Consider the following 22,668-nt stretch of genomic DNA (forward strand, 5'->3'; position numbering starts at 1 on the left):
TATTATTATTATTGTTTTTTGAGATGGAGTCTTGATCTGTCACTCAGGCTGGAGTACAGTGGCATGATCTTGGTTCACTGCAACCTCTGTCTCCCAGGTTTAGGCAATTCTCCTGCCTCAGCCCCCCGAGTAGCTGGGATTACAGGCATGTGCCACCACACCTGGCTAATTTTTTGTGTGTTTTTAGTAGAGACCGGTTTTTGCCATGTTGGTCAGGCTGGTCTTGAACTCCTGACCTCAGGTGATCTGCCTGCCTCGGCTTCCCAAAGTGCTGGGATTATAGGTGTGAGCCACTGCGTGTGGCCTCGCATCATTTTTAACTAGAGAGAGTGTATAATTTATCATCCAAATCAGAGCAGTTTTGAGAGTGAAAAGAGGACGTTGTTAAAAGATACTCCAGGACAACAGCTATAAACCAGAACTGCCCCAGGAAAGCCAAGACTTATGACCATTCTACCCTAGAAGTCATACTTTGTGCTTTTGTTCTTGGTAGCCCCTGACACATCTTATAAATATATATTTATCAGTATTTACTTGTTTAAAGTCTATTTCCCCACTATATTGCAAGAGTTGGGGTTTTTCTTTTTCACTACTAGAACCTCAGTGCACATAGAAAACCCATATATAAATAAACATTTGTGTAAAGAAGAAAGGAAAAAGTGGAATAAAAGATTGAGTGAGGAAAGAGAGAGTGGGGAAGAGAGGAAGGAACCAAGGGAGCTGGGATCCTCTTTCAGGCCAGCTTGACTCCTATATTAGTGCTCCACACCCTTGCTTGAGGCATAAGTGAGTAGCCTTTCAGTAAGAAAATGGCTTATACAACTAACTCAGTGCCCAAGGTGTACTTATTAAGATCTAACCAGCCGATGATCAATGTATTCATGATGCAAATCATTTCCTAACATCTCTGTAACTCACTCCGGCTGGATCTGTGTTTTGCAGCATGAACGAGCACCCAGTTGTTTGTGAGTAAATCAATAATCAATGACAGCAATGGCATGCTGAAGCCTTTTCCTCTGTAGCAACCCTAACCTATTTCCCTTGTGTTCCTCCCCCAGGCTGCCCCCAAACTCCCATTTCTCTCTTTGGGGATTTATCTAAAATACCACTTTGTTGAATGGTTTCCATTCTGTCACTCCTTCTGGTCCAATGTCATTTTTATGTTTTTTTGGTTTGTTTTTTTACTGTGCCTCTTCATCCTACCTGGAAATAATTGTTTTGCATCTATAAGCCATATTGCATTTGGCATAATAGGATTTTCTGTGTTCAATCCAATTTAACTCAACATGCAGTTATTGAATATCTATTATCAGCCAAATCAGAAAAAAAAATGTAGGAGCTTGTTCTCCTTGAGAAGGAAGTATTGCGATTCTATCAGGGAAACTGCAGTCAACACAGAAGCCTGGGAGGGCAGAATTCTGCAGACTACAGATACTTCCTGAGAAAATCAGAAGCAGCTTCTGTCTGCAAGGAAAGCTGATCAGGATGACATTGAGAGGTCAGGGGCAAGTTCGTGTCTGTAAGAACTAGAAGACAGTGGGGTTTCAAAGCTTAGAGAAAGGCAGCAAACCATAATCATTCTATCTCTGCATATGGATTTGGTGAGCACAGTTCACACCTTCTTTTATAGACAAAGAAGGATGAGCTGGGGAAGGAGGCAAATATCCTAGAGTTATGGTTATGCAAGCCGTGACACAAAAGGTATACTGTGAAAGGACCTAGGAAAGCAAAATTCACATAGGAGGACCAAGATAACAGTTGAGTTTCATAGCCAAGAAAACTACATTGCACCTCAGGACTGACTTTTTCATTAATCCCTGCTCTAATATATGCATTTGTTTTTAAGCACAAATGCTTAATCTGATCAATACCTGTGTTGCTCTTTAATTCAGGAAATTTCACTGAGATCCTCAAAGAGGGTAAGCAGAATGGGTTACATTGGTGCATCTCTGAATTACCCCAACTGTGTGACCTTTGTTGTCTTAGAAATCACCATCTCTCACCTGACAGCAATCATGGGCCATAAAATCAGTCATTGAAGTTGGAAGGGACTCAAATGGAATTTCACTAGAATGTCTTCCAACAGTTGAGTCTCCTCTGTGCACCCTTTTGGACTAAAAGTTGAACACTTTTAGTGACACAGGACTAAAAGTTGAACACTTTTAGTAAAGCAAAGCTCATAGCTCACACACACACTCCATTCTCAAGCAGCTTTAGTTGTTAAAAAGTTCTATTTCTCTACCTCTTCCCATATCCCCAACCTGAAAAAAAGGTCTGTCCCACCCATTCTGCGATTGCTCTTTAGAGACAGAATACTGTAGTTTGCTTCACTTCTCTAAGCTATGAAACTCCGCTGTCTTCTCCTATTAAACAAGAACTTGCCCCAGGGAGCAAACTTGGTGTGGATATCCATTGCTCTATCTGCCTATGTCCCCTTCTTTCTTCTGAAATGGTAGGCCCTCTTTTCTGAAAACAGGTACCAACCCACCCTCCAACTCCAACCATGTGGTTCCAGAGAGGCTGCCTTGTCCTTGCATATTCTTTCTCCTGAGCCAGAACTGAATTGTCCAGAAGTGGGCATGTCCTCCCAACTAGGTCAATCACAATCCTTTTGGAACTGGAACTGGAAAATGAGCATAAGTTGCTGTAGTGTTGAGAACCTTTGGATGTGACACTCACCAGTCATGTTCCCAATGTGTAGAAGAAGCCAGTTTACAGTCTTCAATTACATGACATGCCCTTGGTATTCTTCTAATAAATTATCTACATTGCTTATACTAATTCAAGTTGTATTTCTTTAGCTTGTAACCAAAGATCCTTGACAAATATGGATACACTCCAATATATTTCCTTTAACCCACCAGGCCTCCACAACTGAATCCACTATTTGTAAGAGGTTGCAGGAAAAGAGATTGGGAGAAGGTCCTTGGGTCTGTTGGATTCAGAGAAGAGCAGGCCTAGAGCCTCCCTGGTTTTAAGTATGTATTCCTAATTTGCAACTTCTAGTGGACTTTCCCAATACAACGCTTCCCTTTCCCAGATCAAGCCATAGATCAGCAGCTGTGGAGGGCATTCAGTTACTTACTGGGTCGTTGTACATCTGGACGATGAGTTGTTTCACTCCATGCAGGGTAGGGTGGACCCATGGAGAGGGATCCAGCCAGTGACGATTCAGATCAAACCCCATCAGAGAACACCTAGGCAGTACCCGAAGTAAGAGTCAATATAGACAGGACAAGCTGAGCTTCTCACTTGTCAAAATATGCTTAGGAGTAGGAGCAGTGATTATGTCACTTACCTAGCATTTATCATTTTCTAGAGACAGTTTTAAGTACTTTATATGAGTTAATCCATTCAGTGCCATCAACAACCCTGTGAGGTCACTACTATTGCAATTTCCACTTTGCAGAGGAAGAAACTGAGTCACAGAGAGATTCCAAAGTATTTCTGTTGTGTAGCCTCATGTCAGCATCCATAGACACATGACCCATAGACACATATGCACATCTGCACACTGCAGCTGAGAAAAATGCTCAGGCCAAAACTACTGGTGTTCCCATTATGCCTCTTTGCTCACACCTATAGCTAATCCATTGTCTCTACCTTCAAAATACACCATAACCCAACACCTTTTTACCACTTCCTCTGGTATCACCTTAAGTGTGGGCCAAGGCCCAGAGAATTATAATCATATTTTACCTGGTCTTCTTGTCTTCTTCTTGTCTCCTCCCACCTCACCTCCCATGACAGTGTACAGCAGAAGACTGGAGATTTCCAGAAATTTTAGACTTGGACTTGGATTCAAGTTCTCCAGTTACATAGGGTTATGTTCTTTCCATTCCTTTGCTGAGCCTGAGAGCCAGTTGTATGTGTGGATTTGAGGAGACCAGGGCATAAGCCTTCTCTTTTCAAATGTCTCTTTCCTCAAAGCCCCTGGAGGGACTGGGAGAACCCAATTTCTTATCACTATGCTACTTTTGTCTCAGTGAGAACCAGAGGAGAATAATGTGGAAACTTCCAGCAACATCCTTTCGCTCCACATTCAGATTTTCACTAGCATCTTGCCTAGCCTCTCTGGCAAGTCCATCCTTCGTGAGTGTGGGATAATGCCCCCAGGGTATGCAGAGGAGATATCACTGAGTTCAGGTCCCCTGCTCTGCTGATGGTGTACTATGTGACCCTGGGCAAGTCCCTTGTTCTCTCAAGGCCTAAATTTCCCCCAGCTACAAGTAGAGAAGGAGCTTCCACAAATAGACCACAAGCTTTTCAAGAACCTCTTTCATCATGGTCTGCACTCTTCCTACCCCACATCCTCAGTGGAGAGGAGCGCACAAAAATGTTCTCTGTGTTCCAGGATTTCCAAAAGAGCAGTGATGCCTAGATACCAACCATTCTCTGTGCTTTAAACACAGGGGATCACTGATGCTCACCTTCTAGGCCAGCAAGTTACCTCCTGACCTTGAACTTGCAAAGGGGTCCCGTTTTCATTTGCCATTACAACATGAGCATTTTTCTTTGTTAGTAAACTCTTTGTAACTAGCATTGTAATAGTGTTATAATATGACATATTATCCCATTATATGAACCCCCATAATTCATTTAGCCATTTCCCCACTGTGGCACATTTATTTTGTTTTCAATGCTGCACTATTTTCAAAATGCACTGATGAATTCTCTAATCTCTAAAGTTTTCTCCACATTTCAGAATTTTTTTCTTAGAACCGTTTCCAGAAGTAGAATTGCTTGGTAAGAGGATTGACTGACTATAAAATCACTATTACAAATGAAAAATGGTCCTCAACATAGAAAGCAAAAAAGAAAAAAAGTAACATCATCTTCCTATCACTCAAATATAACTTCTATTAGCCTTTGATGTAGTTCCTGCCATCTTTTCTTTCTGAGCTTATAGTGGTAAGTGCAGCAGTAGTTAACATTTAAGAAGTGCTTACTATGTAACTTTATACAAATTATCTTATTTCATTTTCGCTTTTATCTCATACAAGCCCTGTAGTACCATTTTACAGAGGAGAAAACAAAGGCTTAGAAAATGTAAATAACTTTCTCTAAGGTCACTGAGCTACTATGTAATGGAGTTAGAATTTGAGCTCAGGTTAACCTGATTCTCAGAGTCCAAGATCTTACCAATTGCTCTCCTTACTCTGCTCTCCTCGGACTACACTAGATTGTCTTTCAGAAAGGAAACATTCATTGCTGTGACTAGTGCCTTGATCTACAGACATATCGATGCAGTTTTTAAATATTCTTATCTGAAGTATTGCTACTCATGAAAGTGATTAAGGACAGACAGAGAGAGCCTCACAGCCACACTCATCTGAAACCTGCTCAGGGTAATTTGGCCAGCATATGGAGGAGCAGGCTTCAAACCCAGGACTGTCCAGCTTTAATGTCTATGCTCTTCTAGGGAACAAACAGTTTAAGCAAGCTGTCTGCTTTTGAGAATGTATAAGGAAATTAAGGAGGAGAGACTGGTTTAGGGAACAAGGATGAGGCAAGAGTTAAATATAGCAATTCATCACAGTTTTACTAAGAAACTTCTACACATCAAGCTCCATGGTAGTGCTGCTGGGATAGAGTGATTGATGAGAGATGTTCTCTAACCTCAAGAAATGTATAATCCAGCAGGAGGAAGAAGATATGCTTACAGGTTTATATTGATTTATAACGCAGGATAATATTGTGAGTATTAAATGAGCTAATGTATAGGTTTTGGTACATAATGGTAACTCAAAAATGCTATATTGTTGTTTTTATTGTACTGTATTATTATTTTATGCTTTGTCCTATGTGAATGACATGGACTAATAGTTTCACAGTCCATAGGATGCTGGAATGGGCAGCAGTGGTCAGGGATGAACTTTTCTCTTCCTTGAGTCTGGAATTAGGCAGATCTGAGTTCAAATCCATGCTCTGTTCCCTCCCAAGTGTAGGAGACATTTGTCCATGTTCTTTGGGGAATGCCCAGCATCTAACACTGTTACTAGATGGGGGGTTGGGTGGGGTGAGTTTGCTTCTCATCATTACAAGATAAGGCCATGATTGTGCCCTATCTCCCTGCATGGAAGCCAGCCAGATTCTACCTCTTTGTTCCCCGGCAGCCAGGGCAGCAATGGGAAACCCGGGCTCAGACACCAGCCACTCCTGCCCAGGACGTAAACTTGGGACTGGGTGATGTGAGGCAGCAGGGAGTGCTGTGCAGCAGTGCTACTGTGGAACAGAGGCAGAGTATTCTGACGCTTCAGAGCTGCTTAGTTAATTGCTCTGGTTTTCAAGTCTGGCTACCAGTTTTTGTGTGATTCTGTAAGCCCCTTCGTATAAATTCCCTTTTTGCTTAAGTGGCTAGAGTCAGTCCTTGTTAACTTTAGCTGAAGGCATCCCTAATCAGATGGCCCTATGAAATAATTCATAGAAAATTCTGGCAGACCCCTATATTGTCCACTTCCCAATGACTGCTCAACAAACAGAGGGAATCATTGGTCTGGCTGCTGTGCTCACAGAGCTTTTCCAGCCCTCACTGAGCATCTAAATATTTAGAAAGGCATATTACCCTTGACAACAGGATGTAATCATAAAACAACTGTATCCTTAGACATGCTTACTTATGTGCCTCTCCTCTGCCCCCAAATAGGAATGTCCTCAGCACTGTCTTGGGCAGGTCACCAGCTTGCTCTAGGACACCTCTATGACCTAAAACTCACTACCTTTCCAGTTAGCTTATCTCATTCTTGAATCTTCCATTAGAAAATTATTTTTTCCTTTTTAGCTGAATGTGTCTCCCAGTCACTTCCTCCATCCTTCTCAGTCTTGCCCAGTTGCACAGAACAACAGGGTTATACTGTGGGGACCAGCGGCTTTGGGACTTATAGTTACGTTTAAGTTCTGGCTGTGTTCCTCACCAGCTGTATGATCTTTTTAAAATTTCTTTGTTTGAAATGCACCTCTAGGCTTCTGTTTTGTCATAGATATAAAGAGGATAACCACCCTGACTTTCTGGATTGCACACATGAACACACATGTCTGTAAGCGGATCAGCAGAATTCTCAGAAAAACATAAACATTGAACAAATGATAGCCAGTGACGACAGTGAAGTGGTGATAATGGTAGCACTGTTGAAATTGTCTAAACTTAAATATCAGCTCCTCCAGGAAGTATAAGAGGACATTCACTCCCTGCATATGAGGGGTAGGTGCTTTTCCTCTGCTCCCATAGCATCTGTTTCTCCCCCAGCAAAGTGGCTACAGCACAAGATGTGGTCATTATTGAGTCCGCTTCTCCACTGGACCATGAATTCCTCAAGAGCAAGGATGCTATCTTATTCATGTTGGTATTCCTGTGCCTGATAAAGAGCCTGGATCATGGCAGACATTGAAGAAGTAGTTGTTGAACAAACATTTCATTCCTCCTAAGCATTTTCCTGTCTCATATGATGTAGTTCTCACAACCATTCAGTCACATGATAAACCTCAATTTTCTACTGGGAGTGTTGAGGGCCAGAAAAGGTAAGCCATTCTCTCAAGGCTACATAACAAGTACTCTAAAGGGCCCAGACTGGAACTCAGGTGTCCTATCCCTGAACCTCATAATGTCCCCACTTGGCTATGCTGCTTCCAGGAAACCTCTTTGATTCAAAAAAGGACTTCAAAACTGAAGGAAAAGTGTTAGAGGTCAGAGATCCTGAAAGGTCAACTCCTAGACTAGCCTGCCAATAAAAATAGAATGTAACTGGTGATTCAAAGGCATCTTCAATCCTCAGAGACTCTAGAGCTTTTTAGAAGCTAAAGCATTTGTGATATTCTTCAGTGAGTAGTACCTGCATGGGCACCTTTTGAGCTGATTTTAAACGAATGCTTCTAATGGTACTCAATCTATCCTTACATTAAGTATTTACTGAACAAAACATCTTAGTAAAGATGCAGGATCCCTGGTTAGGAGCCTGGGGTACAGGTTGCACTTCCAATGTCTATGTCATCTTGGAAAAGTCAAGATGCTCCCCTCCCTAGGCTCTATGCACTTATTTGTAAAATGAAATGCTATACTTCACTCACAGAGATCTCTTTCAGCTTTCTCAGTATATGATTCTAAAGCATCAATAACTGGGCTTTTTATTCCCAGAGTAAGGGACTTGGAGGAAGCATATATTTCCAATTAAGTTAAAATTCAAAGAAAACAAAATATTCTAAGAAAAGTGTTGATAGAATTTTAAAATGAAACACCAACTAGTCAAGGATGACCAATATCTTAACATTAATTGCATGCATTGCTCAACATTTGAGATGTGTGGGACACAAATGGGAGTTTGCCAAGAGTCAGGGCATGAGAGAGCATTCCAGGGAAAGAGTATAGCATGTGCAAAGTTAGGGAAGTAAGAATGGTCAGCAATTATGCATATTTCTAACAGGCTGCTAGTATGTTCTGCTTGTGTCCCTAACTGACTATATGCACAAGAGGCCAAGGCTGGTACAGGCTCTTTCTCTTTACTGGTTTCAGGACCAAAAAGCAGCTGCCTAAAAACAGAGGAATGCATAAGGTGGCCTCCAGATGCCAGGCTCTCACTCCTATGATTGCCAGTTTAGAGTCACTGAATGCAAAATCCTGGGTCCCTGCCCTGTGTCTCTATCTCCTTGGTGCTCTTGTATTCTGTTACTTGTTTTTAAGATGAAATTTTTACATGAGCTCAAAATCAAGACCTATGTTCTGACAAGAATGGGGCTATTTATGGTACCAGTGCGAAATAATCTTTCACATTAGGACCATTCTAGAAAATGCAAATCCATAGAGGCCAAATTTACATATGACTGCATAATATATAATGTCTTTATTTTGAGTTGGAGATACTCTTAAGTATCTTTTCTTTCTTCCTCTAATCTGTGAATTCCATGAGGGCAGGGATAATGTCTGAGTTATCTTTCCCACCCCCACTCCAACACTGTCTACTATAAACCCAGGTGCAGAGAAGATTCAATACATTTATTGGATGAATGAATGAGTGAACAGATTAACAAAAGCCTGGATGAACACCTTGCAGGTTTGCAAACATGGGTTAGATAGTTACTTTCAGATATATTTTGAAAAGTAAGCACCTACTAAATGCTAGACTCATTCACAATAATCAAATGAGATAGGTATTATTAATCCACATTTGATAAATAAGGAAATAAAATCCAAGAAAGATTTGATCTTGAGAGGGTCACTTGACAACTAGTAAGATATAGACCTGGAATTTGAACCCAGGTCTTGTTGATGACAGGATGGTTCACAGTCACCTTTGAGGTCCCCCAGCCATCTGTGAGTCTGTGTGATTTATAAAAGAGACACTAAGCTACTCATTTGTCTGATCTTCTTATGCTGTTCTCTTTCTCGTTTGCCCAATGGCAGAGATATAATAGTTCCAGAGAATGTTATTCAAATCGCAAATAAATAGCTCCATCTCATGAAGGACATCATGCCTTATCCCTGTTTGCAGTAATGGCAGCTAGAATGAGAGCAATGATTTCAATTCCCCTCCTTATGATTTCCTTTTCATCTCCTCTGAAGAAGGATAGAGAAAAAGGCAGCTTGGCGGCTCCTGATCAATCTTGCCCTGAGCACCGCGAGGCTGCTCTAAGGAGCAGTGGCATTGACAAGCAGAGATGTATGAGGTACGCCTGCAATTGTCCCCCAAACACAGCAGTTTTTCAGCATTACCAATGAGCTGGATTGGATTAGGTATATTTGCACCAAAAGCAAAATAAATATTGCTTTATTTAATGCCACTAAAAGGTTGGGATTCAATTGCCCTTGGCCTGAGGCACCTTCCAGCTCTATTGATTGGCCCGTGTCAGAATGCCAGATAATCTGTCATCAACAGCCCCTGAAAAATGCTTAGCATGTGGGTTGGGCTCTGCTGTTGTGTAGATGGAGGATGGCAGGCAGTGCCCTTTGTCCCAAACACAAGGGATAATCATAACACATCCCCTTTCCATCACCACCACCAAGATATTTAAAGCATTCTCCTCACATCCCTTCTTAGATCATCATGATGAGGAGATGTCTGTGACCAGGACTGTGAAGACTGAGAGGAAGGTGGATAAGAACATAGGCTTCAAAGGCAGAAGGCTTGGGTTTGAGTCCCAGTTCTGCCATCTAGTAGCTTTGTGACCCAGGACAAATTCATCTGTTTGCTTAAAGACCTGAAAGTGCTGAGAGGGCAGCAACTGAATCTATTTCATTTGTCACTGGGTCTTCAGTGCTAGCACAGTGTCTCGTACACAGCTGACTCTCAGTTGAACTGTATAAATAGAGGCTCAGAAGTGGTAATTTGACCATGGTCCAGCAAGGACAAGTGACAGAGGCAGAGCTTGAACCCAGTCTGCCCAACTCTAAAGCCTATGTTCTTAGCCACCATTATACTTTGCCTTTGCAGTCCTAGGAGTCAGGTAAGAGCCTAATAGAGGGACTATCCCTCATGTGCAGTGAGAGGTAGATGCAACATCTATAGTTTTTAAATGGTAAATCTAAGTTTCAAATGAGGGACTCACATAAAATGTACCTTTATGCAAATTGACGAAAGGTGCTGCCCCCTACCACCTAGGGTAATAAGTTGCAATCAGGTGCCGTTTCTGGGTGGGTAAAGTACAGAATAACGCCACTTGGTTTGGCCAGACTTTGGATTGAGAGCAGAGTCATAGCCCATAGGCCCCATTGACCCCTTGACCACTGAACATTTGTACAGTGCACAAACTGCACATCCATATGGAGCAGCCTTGGATGTGTCCAAGGTTTATAGCAAAGCCAAGATGAGTGCTTAGTTTTTCTTCTTCCAAGGTTCGTTCAGCAAGGTCTTTACCCTATAATGGTGGCCTTTTTGGCAAAGTGGCACAATTGGGGACAAGGGTGTTCAGATCACATCTGGAAAAGGGATTATCTCCAACCCTAAGAAATTCTTCCTAGTGGGTAAGGAGAGACTTTAGCGTGCCTTCTCCCTTCCCATACAGAGCATATACTCCAGGGATTCATCTTGTCTCCTGCTTGGCAGCAACAAACACTGGGTTCAGGTGGATTTCCAGCATTGCAACTTAAATCTAATTCTTAGAGTCAGTGACCAACTGGAAGGACCTGAGATTTCATAAAACCCAATCCCCACATTTCAAAGACGGGGAATCTGAGGCCAAGAGGGCAGAAAGGGTCTGCCAAGGTCACACGGCTATTCAGGGGTAGAATGGGAAGTCCATTCCAGAACCAAAGGATTGTTTTTCTCTATATAAGAACAATGATAAGGAGTTTACTCCTTTTTGAAAGGTCTGAGGAAGGACATTTTCTGAAGGAATACACTGGCCCTTGAGGCTAAAAATTCACCATTTCAGTTTCTTAAGTGAAAAAGGACAGAGGAAACAAAAAAGGGGGCATAAAAGTCTTTTATGTCTTCACAAGACCTGGGTGCTAGCAAGGCTCTCACCTACTTGCACCAAGCCTGAGAATGGCTCTGAGTCAAGTGTGGGCTCTAGAGCCACACGGCCTGGATAAAACCCTGGCTTGGCCAACACATTGTATTTTTGTGGTTGAACCTCTCTGTGTCTTAGCTCTAACAGAAAGTGGGAATTTTGTCTACCTTAGAGGGTTGTTTTGAGGGCTAAATGAAATCATATAGGTAAAATGCCCAGGACACCATCTAGATTGAGATAAGTGCTACACATGTTAGCTGTTCTTGTGGTTTGCTCTTGGTATGATGTTCAGGATCCTTCACAATCTGGTCCTCAGTTATTCCTACACTTCTTACACTATGATGTCAATCTGTGCCCTATGCAAGGGTAGCACATGATAGGGCCTGTGAGCCAATAACAAAAAGGTGCCCCCCTCTGTGGGTTGATGCATTTCCACCAAGTCTCAAGGCTTGTCAAGCCTGTGCTGCACTCCACCCTCCACCTGCCCTCTTAGCTGGCTCCTTTGTGTGGTGCCCAGACTTTACCCTATGTAGGATGCAGCCTGGACTACATGCAACAACCACACCAGAGCACCTGGCATTCCTCAAGGATCTCCACTCACTCACTCAGGGCTCAAGCAGCAAGACTCACAGGGCTCTGGGTCAAATCTCTGGGTGTAATTCCTGGAACTCCTACTATTAAAGGCAGTACTTGGGCAAATGACTTAACCTCTCTTTGAGTGTCACTTTCCTTATCTGTAATATAAGGGTAATACAAGACCTATCTTGTAGGTTCATGAGATTGTCGGGAGGAACTCCCCATTGTTTTCAATGCCAATGGTACTTTCAGTCCTCAGGAATGAAAAGAATGGGTCTTCTTCTCCATTCCCTTGTTTTCTCTTCCCAAGGAAGGAGATGGAACTTATCTGACTGGTCAGCTCCAGAAAAGAAGCAGAGCTGGTTTGGGCCTAGTCCCTCCTAGCATGTGTTTTTGGGATCTGGAATTCTGAAGGGTCTATTCTGGTCTTCTCTCTGCCACATGGTGTGCTTTCTAGGAAACTTCTTGCCTCCTTTTCTGCTTGTGTCTGATGGGAAAGTTGAATTTTGAAGTGAAGTAAAGGAGGCAAGTTTGGCCACAGATATAGATGATGCCTTCCAGGTCCTGCTTTTATCAATAATACAGCTAATATTTTGACTCCTATTTTTTTTGATCCCTGTATCTCCTTCTAAATTGTAGGAATAGGATGAGAGTAGGAGCAGGAGTATGATTAATTATCACTCTAGTGGAAGTACTACATATAAAACACTTAGAATAGTGTCTGGCAGCTATATGCTTTCAATTAACATTTTGTATTATTATATTACTGTGTTGTTATTTATTATAATTATTCCTTTGGTTTGGAACATGCTGCCATTCTCTTCCCCTGGCTAATTCCCACTCACCCTTCAAGATTCATCTCACACAGCTCTTCCTTCAGATATTTTCTCTGACTTGCCCTATCCCAACCCTTTGGCTGGGTTAAGAGGTGCCTCCTCAGTGACTTCACAACCTGGGAATCCCTGGGCTTCCCTCCATCAGCACAGTTATCTCTTCTCTGGACTGTGAACTCCTTAAGGGCAGCACAGGAGCCAAGCCCACCTCATATTCCCCAGTGCATGGTACAAAGTATGTGCTTGGGGATGGGTTGGTGGGTTGGGAGGGCAGGAGAGGGCAAAAAGAAGACAGGGAAGAAACAGTTAAAAGTCTTCTCAAGTGGAAGCAGAGTGCCAGCAAAAGCACAGATGTGAACAAGAGCAGGCTGGTTTAAGACAATGGAAAGAGCCCAGGAAGGCAAGAGGAACAGATGGGAGTGGATGCAGGAAGGGGCAAGGTGGACAGTGGGAGAGGAAGCTGAAAAGAAAGTTTGAGGCCATTGTGCAGGCACTAAATACCAGGCTAAAGAGCTCTGGTTCTTTCTGAGGGTCAATGGGGAGCCACTGAAGGATTTCTACATAAAGAACTGGCACTATTCAAGGAGTGGTTTAGGAACTAGGACCAGAAATGATGAAGTTCTTGATTCTATCAGATTGTTTTCCTCCTCCAGACTCCCTAGCCACTAATTTTGGGTTACTGTCTCCTCAGAGGCCTGTCTTCACTGTAGAATCAATTATTAAGATCAACTTGCTATCAACTCTAACTTTGAACTGCTATTCAGCTGCTTGCAGGGACAGAGATGAGGAGCTGCCTCCACAGACATCTAGCCATCTGGCCTTTTCCGTGGAACCTGGCTGGGAAGCTCATTTGAATAATTGGTTTTGGCGGTGTGCACTTGTGGGTTAGACACCTGATTACACTGCCAGTCCCAGTGTCCTTTCAGCCTCCACAGAAACATCACTCAGGTTACATAAAGCAGGAGAGAGTCTCTGGGAGGTAAGGGTCTGTCTGGCCCCTGCTGTCACTCTGGCTTTATCTGAACTAACTGTGTGGCTCACTCACTGTGTGACCTTGAGCAAGTTACTTAGCCTCTCTGTGGCTTGGTTTCCTTTTTGCTTCAAGAAGGAGAGTGATTCCTGCCCTGCCTACACCACAGGCTTCTTGTAAGGATCTAAGGGAAGATGGGGGAGTTGTAGCTTAGTGGAAAAGCAAGTGGAAAAATTTAAAGATTTAGGCTGAGGAGAGCTCAATGTCAGACAGCAATGTGTGCATGTGGGCTGTATCAGAAGAAGCGTGGTCCCCAGAATGAGGCTTCTGATGACCCCATTCTATTCCTTGTCCATGAATTAATTAGTTCTATGAACTTGAAGGGGGTACCTAATCTACCTGTGTCTCAGTTTCCTCATCTGTAAAATGAGAATAATGATGCATTTGTTCTAAGGATTAAATGAAACAACAAATGCAAAATGCCAAAAATAGTGCCAGGTTCGGAAAGCTCAATAGATGTTAGCTGTCATCATCACTATTATCATTATAATGACGTCCTTCAGTCCTGGACACCCTGCCTCAAAGACAGACAATGACAAACATCTGGAACACGTTCAGAGGACAGCAGGAAGGACAGAAAGGGGAATGGATTTCAGATTATGTATGAAAAGTTGGACGGCTGTTTGGCCTGGAGCAGTAGTAGGATTGAGTAGGGAGTGGGGAAGGGTGGGAACACATGATCTTCAAATGGCTGAAGGCTACCCTGTGAAAGATGGGCTGGCCTTGAATAATCCTTCAAAGGGCAGAGGCAGAAGTTACATGCTGGCAGCTTCAGCCTGAAAACAAAGTGCTCTCTAACAGTCAGAGGTGGCATCAGCACGGCATGATGCCTTGGAAGGGAGGGAACAATCTGTGCCTAGAGGTGGGCAAGCAGAGGGGGCATGGCCTGGATAGGGCACTGGGCTGAATGTTTCTCATGATGCTGTGATAAGGCACCCAGCAGGGAAATGTGACTGGGGCACGGACGGAGGCTCAGAGTGAGGAGGGGCTGGCAGATCTCTCAACAGGGCAATACTTGCTGTGGATCTTTGTTTTCTGTTTCTATGTTGATGAAAAAAATAGGCAGTTTTTATGCTATTACAGAACAAATAGAACATTGATATGTATTTATATTTTATATGGCTGATTTTAGGTTCTGTTCTATTTTTAGATAGTTTGAAATGTTTCTTCCTCTAGATTTTGAGGTGGAAGAGGTAGGTAGACCAGTTATAATGTGTGTGTGTGTGTGTGTGTGTGTGCGCGGTGTGTGCTGGACATACCTTCCCTGGTGGTTTACCCTATGCTATGGTTAATGATGTTTTGTTCTGTAAATCTCTATCTCCCTTTTATGTCTGGTGAACTCATATATCGTCCATTCATCAGAAACCCTCCTTCATCACTATCAGTCAGAAGGAAGTACTCTCTGCTTCAAGATACAGTGTATCAAGAGGTTAAAACTGGAGCAGCCTAGGGTCAGCAACTAGGGCAAGTTCCGTGGTACTTATGTGCTTCAACCTCCCCCTCTACTTGAAGTAGGAGCATCACACTACCTCCATCATAGGGCTGCTGTGAGTATTAAATGAAATGATACACATAATGTGCAGTGAGGAGACACTTACATATTAGCTCCTGTTGTATCTCTCAGCATCTTCTGCATCACACCCATATTTCTAGTGGAAACACTGGGCTTCTTATTGGCAAGAACTGCCTCTGATTTCCTTCTGCTTCGCCAAGGCCCAGCACAGGGCCTGACACCCAGCAGGCCCTCAACAAACCTTAGTTAAATTGGATTTACTGCACTGGAGCATCCTTTGCTACATAAGGATTGCCAAGGCCAAGATCCATAATGATGGAGAGAGTCTTCAGATCGTGCAGCCTCCATTTCCACCATGGGGTCTGCAGGTCTGTGCTATAACGCAGAATCATTTCTGTACCACCCATAGAGGCCTGTTCCTCCCCACCCCACCTCCACACTCCCAAGAAATACTGAGATTTTCCGAAGATGAGAAATTTCACAGCATCCTGCTATCTTTTGGGTAACTGCGTATTTTATGATGACTAATAGGCAATTACTATGGTAATATTGCAATTCAGCATGTGTGAGGTTTGGGAAACGAGAAATTATGGGTAACTACTTTGGACTCATTTCTATGGTAACAAAAAGTAATTGTCATTAAATACCAGTTATTCTGAGGCTGTACCTGGTAATTATAGATTTTTATGCCCAGAAACATAAATAAAACCAATAAATTTATTCAAAGGTCTATGACTGTTTACTTATACGTGGCTCTGTGGAATACACAATGACAAGCACCTAATTAAGAAATGCAAACCCAACACAGGGTTTCATACTGTTACACGGAGATGGAAAGTCTGTTTTTCAAATGCAGGCAACTTGTGCATTACCCATGGTCAGAAAGCACAGCGGGGTATAGGTGGGGGTAGGGGCTCTCTCCTCTGCAAAAGGAGTGACAAGGAAGTAGCTGGAAGAGAGTGTGCAAATGCTGCAGTATGTATTGTGGGCATGCTTTCTGTAAGACATTGAGAATTACCAACCGATTCTATCCTGGTTCAGCCCATCATCCCCCAACTCCAGTTGCCTTCCAACTAGGAGTCGCTTGCAGCTTCTTGGCTCTGTAATACCTGAAGTTACAATATTCATCCCTCAAGACTCCTAGGTCCCAGATCCTTCCAGAGCTCTCTGAAAATATTCCCATTGTAATGTCAGTAACCATGCCATTGTTTTTTATAACACGGTGGTAAAATTACACATAACATAAAACTTAACATCGTAACTATTTTTAAGTGTAGGCTTCAATGGCATTAAATACATTCATAACGTGCTCCTATCACCACCATCCATCTCCAAAATTCTTTTTAACTTGTAAAATCGAAACCCTATGCCCATTACATAGTAACTCTCCATTCTCTCCATCCTCCCAGGCCCTGGTAACCACCATTCGGCTTTCTGTCTGTATGAATTTGACCACTTGAAGAACATCATATAAGTGGAATCATATAGTCTTTGTCTTTTCATGAGTGGCTTATTACATTAGCATAATGTCCTCAAGTTTCATTCATGCTGTAGCCATCCCATTCTTTTTTTTTTTTTTTTTTTGAGACGGAGTCTCGCTCTGTCACCCAGGCTGGAGTGCTGTGGCCAGATCTCAGCTCACTTCAAGCTCCGCCTCCCGGGTTCAGGCCATTCTCCTGCCTCAGCCTCCCAGGTAGCTGGGACTACAGGCGCCGCCACCTCGCCCGGCTGGTTTTTTGTAGTTTTTAGTAGAGACAGGGTTTCACCGTGTTAGCCAGGATGGTCTCGATCTCCTGACCTCGTGATCCACCCGTCTTGGCCTCCCAAAGTGCTGGGATTACAGGCTTGAGCCACCGCGCCCGGCCAGCCATCCCATTCTTGATAGAGCCTCTCCCCCATGCTTCTAAATGATGGAAGGTGCCTTTCATCCCACTTCCCTCTTCCAAGAGAGTAGGAGGGAAACAGGCCAGGGGAGAGAAGTGTCTTGTCCAAGGACAAATAAGAATGCTCAGGAGAGTAGTGAAAATTAGAGCCTCAGTTCTCCACTTCTGCCTATAGCTTATAGAGCAAAGGCAATGTGTGGAAGTGTGGAGAGTCCCTAGATGCACCCTATGACCTTGAACATGGCTCTTCACCTTCTCAGCCTGTTTCCGCATGGCTTAAATGGATACAGTAAAAACTGACTTTCCTTTCTTGGTTGCTGTTTTATGACCAAATGTGGTTTTGTAAGTGCCTTTAAAAGTATCACGCTCCATACAATAATTAAGCATGGCTGAGAATCCAGTTTGTTAAATTATAACAGCAGTTCATCAGGTTAAAGCATAGCAGTATTCCTGTCACAACAACATACAGGTAAAACAACTGGGCCAGGAGCCATGCAGATGAAGGTAAAGGGTTGGGGGCTGACTGCATCTGGCCCTAGTTACTCTACATGGGGCACTGTAGCTTTGTGCTATCACACAATCACTAAACACTATTGTTTAGTTCATTTGTTCATTCTGGAAACATATATGTGAACTTCAGGTCAGTGAATAGAAAAATAAAATATATTTCAAGAGCCCATTTGCCAGGTACTAGGGATACAGAGAATAAGGTAAACAAAGTCCTAACTTTATGGAGTTTACAGTCTAAGGTGAAGACAATCATTAAACAAATAGTCACATAAATAAACACATAATTACAAATTAGGGCAAGAGCCATAAAGGGAGAGTATAGGGTGCTATGAAGGAGTGTAATGGGAGATCTACTGTATATTGCAAGCCCTGGAAAAGCCTCTCTGTGAAGTGGTATTAAACCTAAGACCTGAAATGAAAAGAAGGCCAATGTAATTGGAGTGCAGTAAGAAAGACAGAGTGTATAGTTGCTCTGTGCTTTTACTGTATAAGGTAACTGTTATCCATTGTTATATCATCCAACATAATTGTTAAAGATAGGTACCATAGCGTATACTATAGTTGCTATATATTGTTGCTATAAACTTTGGTATAGGCTCCATATACTCTTACTGTAAACCATAGTCTGGTATCATATACAGTAGTCTAGTTAGAAAATGGTGCTGTTCTTTAACATAAAGAGCTTGATCTATCATGGTATAGTGGCCATCCATTGCTGTTAAATTCTCGAGTGTACCTTCTCTAGTTCACTATAAATGCCATAGAATAGGTACTTGTATTATTAAATCTAAACTTAGCTGATGAAATCTGGGAAATCTCCCTGACCAGCCTTCCTAGATTGGATTATATGCTTCTTTAATGTGGAGGAGTGAGGAGGAAGAAGAGAAGGAGGAATAAATGTTTATTTATAACTTACAGTGTGCTTAGCACTGTGCTTTAGATACATTATCTCACAAAAGTCTCATAACTCTACAGCATCTCCATTTACAGATGAGAAAAATGAAGCTTAATGAGGCCATGTAATTTACCCAGGGTCATACAGCAGGTAGGTGGCAGAGCAGAATTTAAATCTGACCTGACACCCAAGTCCATTTTCTCAACCACTGACCTTTACTCCTTCCAAGCTCCTGCCTTCCCATCTCACACTACAGGGAACTGGCCTGTTGAACCATCTCTCCAGCCAGCAGAGTGAGGTGCCTCAGGGCAGGCCTGTCTTTGGTTCTCCTCCCAGGGTCTGGCAGGCCTGGTGCTGGCTATAGGGGGAGTGTGGGACTGCAGAGAGGAGCAGAGCTAGGTCAGGCACACCTGCATCCCTGCCCGCTCCTCACAGGCCACAGACCTCAGGGGGATGACTTAACTTCTCTGAGGCTTGAGAGTCTGCACCTCCAGAGGGAGATGTTGAGAGAATGAAAGCAAAAGAGCATGAGAGAGAGGCAAAGACCTGGCCACCTGTCTTCCAACATGTTTCCAGCAATTTGATCAGTTCCTGGGAAGTCTGGCTCTCTTTACTGCACTAGAATTCTGAGAACCAACCTACCTTCCTTCCTTCCTTCCTTCCTTCCTTCCTTCCTTCCTTCCTTCCTTCCTTCCTTCCTTCCTTCCTTCCTTCCTTCCTTCCTTCCTTCCTTCCTTCCTTCCTTCCTTCCTTCCTTCTTTCTTCCCTCCCTCCCTCCCTTCTTTGCCTCCTTTCCTCTCTCCCTCCCCACTCGCCAGCTTTTCTCCTGTACTCAAGCTAGATTGAGTAGATTGTTATTATTTGAATTTAGAAAAACTTTAACAAAGTTCCTCTATCACAGAATTATGAGGATTAAATGAGATTGGTGTGTGAGTGCTTCACAGGCCATTGGATTGGCAAGTAGAATTCTTGGAGTGGCATTTCCCAAAATGTGTTTCAGAAACCCTTACACTGGTTACAGGGAGGATGTGGACCCCTCTCACTTGTCTTCGGGAAACACTGAGTACTACTTCCCCTCTTAGATTCCCTATGTTTATAAGCATATTCAAAATTCTGAAAAGTCATATTATAAAAGAACACATTTAACTTTGCTTAACTCTGTGTTTCCTAAACTTATCTGAACTCTGAATTTTTCCCTCCATAATGCCTTGGCAAATCTTGCCAAACCATAGAAGTATTGCTCTAGAGAGTAGTGTGGCTGGTCTAGGGGACCTCTAAGGCACCTTGAAGTTCTCAATTATGAGTCTTTTTTTTTTTATATATATTTTCTCTAAAGCTTTAAGTAGTGAATTTTCATGATTAATCGGCTCTTTGTTGTACAGTTTTAGCAATGGCATTAATGTTTGTGGTTAGAGTTGCTCTCCAACTCTCATAATGAGAATCACATATTCTCACTAGGAGAATGTTGGGGGTTGAAGCTTCAGTGTGAAACCATTACTGAGGGTTGGAAATCTTTTATCATGGAGTCCCCAAATCACAAAGTCTGGGGCTTGAACACATATAGAAGGCATCTAGCCCTCATCACCATCTCAGTGTCCAGTTGAAGCCCTGAGAGGGGAGGCATTTTGGCCAAGGTCACTGACCTCCTTTAAGCTAGTCCTTCCTGAGACAGCAGATGATGACATAAATAAATGTGTGGAGAGAAGTATTGACCTCTCTCTGACCACTGCTCTTGTAATTAAACAGAAACATTAACATAAATCAAATGGTCTTTCTACCACTATTATCGCTAACAGTACACTCTGTCCATGGAAGGTGGAAAAGCATCGCTCTCAGGCCTGCAACAAGCCACAAAACTTGCGAATGCTAATGAACCATCACTTCAGCCAATTAAGAGTGGAAGCAAAACTGTCTTTAATGAAGGCTTCAGGCATCTCATGGGCTCTCTCTAATTCACACCCAGGAATACCCCTCTGGACCCAGTTGCCATGCTCTTGGAAAGCAGTAAACCAACTCTGTGTAAAACAAGCCTGACTGGCTGTCAGGAGATCTGGTTCTGGTCTGAGTTAGGCCACGGACTGAGTAAGTACTGTTTCATCTCTGGGACTCAGTTTCTTCATCAGTAAAGTCATCCTTCTCATTCTCTCATATTCATCAAACACTTTTTAGGCATCTACTATGTGCTGATCCCTGCTGCTAGGCATGAGGGACACAAGGGCCATTAAGGTTCAATCTCCGCTCTCCAGTAGCTTTAAGGACAGTGGAGGACATGCAGTGGAACAAGAGTTGTTCAATAACTAGACCTGCTTGCTACAGTGGCTCATGCCTGCAAATCCTAGCTACTTGGAAGGCTGCAGTGGGAGGGTCACTTGAATCCAGGAGGTCGAGGCTGCAGTGAGCCATGATTGCACAACTGCACTCCAACTTGGGCGATGGAGCACAACCCTGTCTCAAACAAATAAACAAATACACAAACAAATAAATAACCAGGCCTGTGAGAACTCAGAGAAGAGTGTGGCCAATTCTGTTTGGGGTTTAAGGGGATGTTTTCCAGAATAAGGAACATGAACTGAGTTGTAAAGAATTAATGGGATGAAGAAGGGATGAGGGGTTTCTGGTGAGCAGGCAGCCTGTATAAAAGTAAGGTATCAGGAACCAATAGGACATGTCTGGGGAACTGGGCTTTGCCCAGTGCAGCTGCAGCACCTTTTCTAGGAGGAGGGGAGAAGAGGTGAGGCAAGATGGTGGACACACAGGCAGCAGGGCAGACAATGCCTGGCATGCAAAGCTGGGGGGTCTGAATGTCATCTTGAGAGTCTTGGGCCTAAAGAGCTCGAAAACTGTATAATTTGGATGGTGAAGTTAGTCAATGATTTATGGGCTGTGTGACTTTGGGCAAGTCAGTTACCTTAATGTGAAATAAGGGCAATAACACTATCTGTCTCAAATGAGCCATTGTTCTTTTGGCAGATAATCTTCTGGGCAGTGGAATTTTAGGCTGTAAATTATGGTGCTAAGCCAGGAGAAAGGGAGTTCAAGATTTGAGTGCATGAGTGAGTGTGGGGCTGGCTGGTATGCCAACACTGAAGAGAAATGCTGTTCAGATGTCCTGGGATTCTATTCTCCTTCATCGATATTCTCCAAGAAGAAACACAACAAAAGAGTCATCATTATAACTACCACATGATATTCTGCAAAGCACATTCCTTCCCACCATTTCTTTTGAAGCTCTCACAACTGCCCTTTCAGGTAAGTAATTATTGTCTCCATTATGCAAGAGGAACTGAGTATCAGAGAGGGAAAAGTGGATCCCCCAAGGTTATGCAAAAAGGAGATGCCAAAACTGATAACAGGTCTCCTGATTCCTGGCCCAGTGAGCTTTCCAGAAAACCCCAGCAAGTGACCTTAGGTGGCTGTGCTTGAAACAGCCAAAGCTAATTAACCACATTCTCAAGAGCCAGGGAGAAACTTTCTCTAATGAACTCATGGGCAGCCTCAAAATTCTTCCTTAAAAAATATATCCCATATTTTTTCTTGCTTCCATACCACCATCCTATGACGACCTGCTTCCAAGCATTCTCCCCAGGTGCTTACCTGTAATTGCCCAGGTAGACTCCATCAGGATTGAGCATCGGTGCGATCTTGAAGACCAGGTATTCTCGGAGGACACGGGCAATAGGGTGTTGGCTTACGAGGAAGTCAATGATCCCTAGGGAAAGAGAAGAGTCCGCTTTAACAACAAAGCATTTCAAGAAGAAGGAAACACATTTTTCTCAGCTTGGAAAACAAGAGGAGCTCAATAGGTGATTTTGGCCTGTGTTGTTATTGGCCACTGTGGGTGTGTGGTTATAGACTACGTGTTATCTGTATAAAATATGTTTACAAATACATTTGTATTTCCAAGAGACAGTTGACGACGTAACACTGAAGCCCATGGGCAGTAGGGAGAGAGCATTTCCTGCTGTAGAGAACTGGGAGGGCTTCCGAGA

General features: G+C 43.1%; 1 protein-coding gene across 2 annotated transcripts in view; it reads right to left on the reverse strand.

Moving 5' to 3' along the window:
- Positions 1 to 22,668, reverse strand: part of AGBL4 (ATP/GTP binding protein-like 4) — a 1,493,990-nt gene that overhangs the window by 108,191 nt on the left and 1,363,131 nt on the right. For both annotated transcript variants that reach the window (XM_011926237.1, XM_011926236.1), the window contains exons 8-9: positions 22,274 to 22,388; positions 3,086 to 3,197 (exon numbers count right to left, since the gene is read on the reverse strand). In XM_011926237.1, coding sequence (XP_011781627.1) covers positions 3,086 to 3,197; positions 22,274 to 22,388 — 227 coding nt within the window. The remainder of the gene's footprint in view (positions 1 to 3,085; positions 3,198 to 22,273; positions 22,389 to 22,668) is intronic.

The sequence above is a fragment of the Colobus angolensis genome, unplaced genomic scaffold (genome assembly GCF_000951035.1).
Source record: "Colobus angolensis palliatus isolate OR3802 unplaced genomic scaffold, Cang.pa_1.0 Scaffold68, whole genome shotgun sequence".
Lineage (NCBI taxonomy): Eukaryota > Metazoa > Chordata > Mammalia > Primates > Cercopithecidae > Colobus > Colobus angolensis.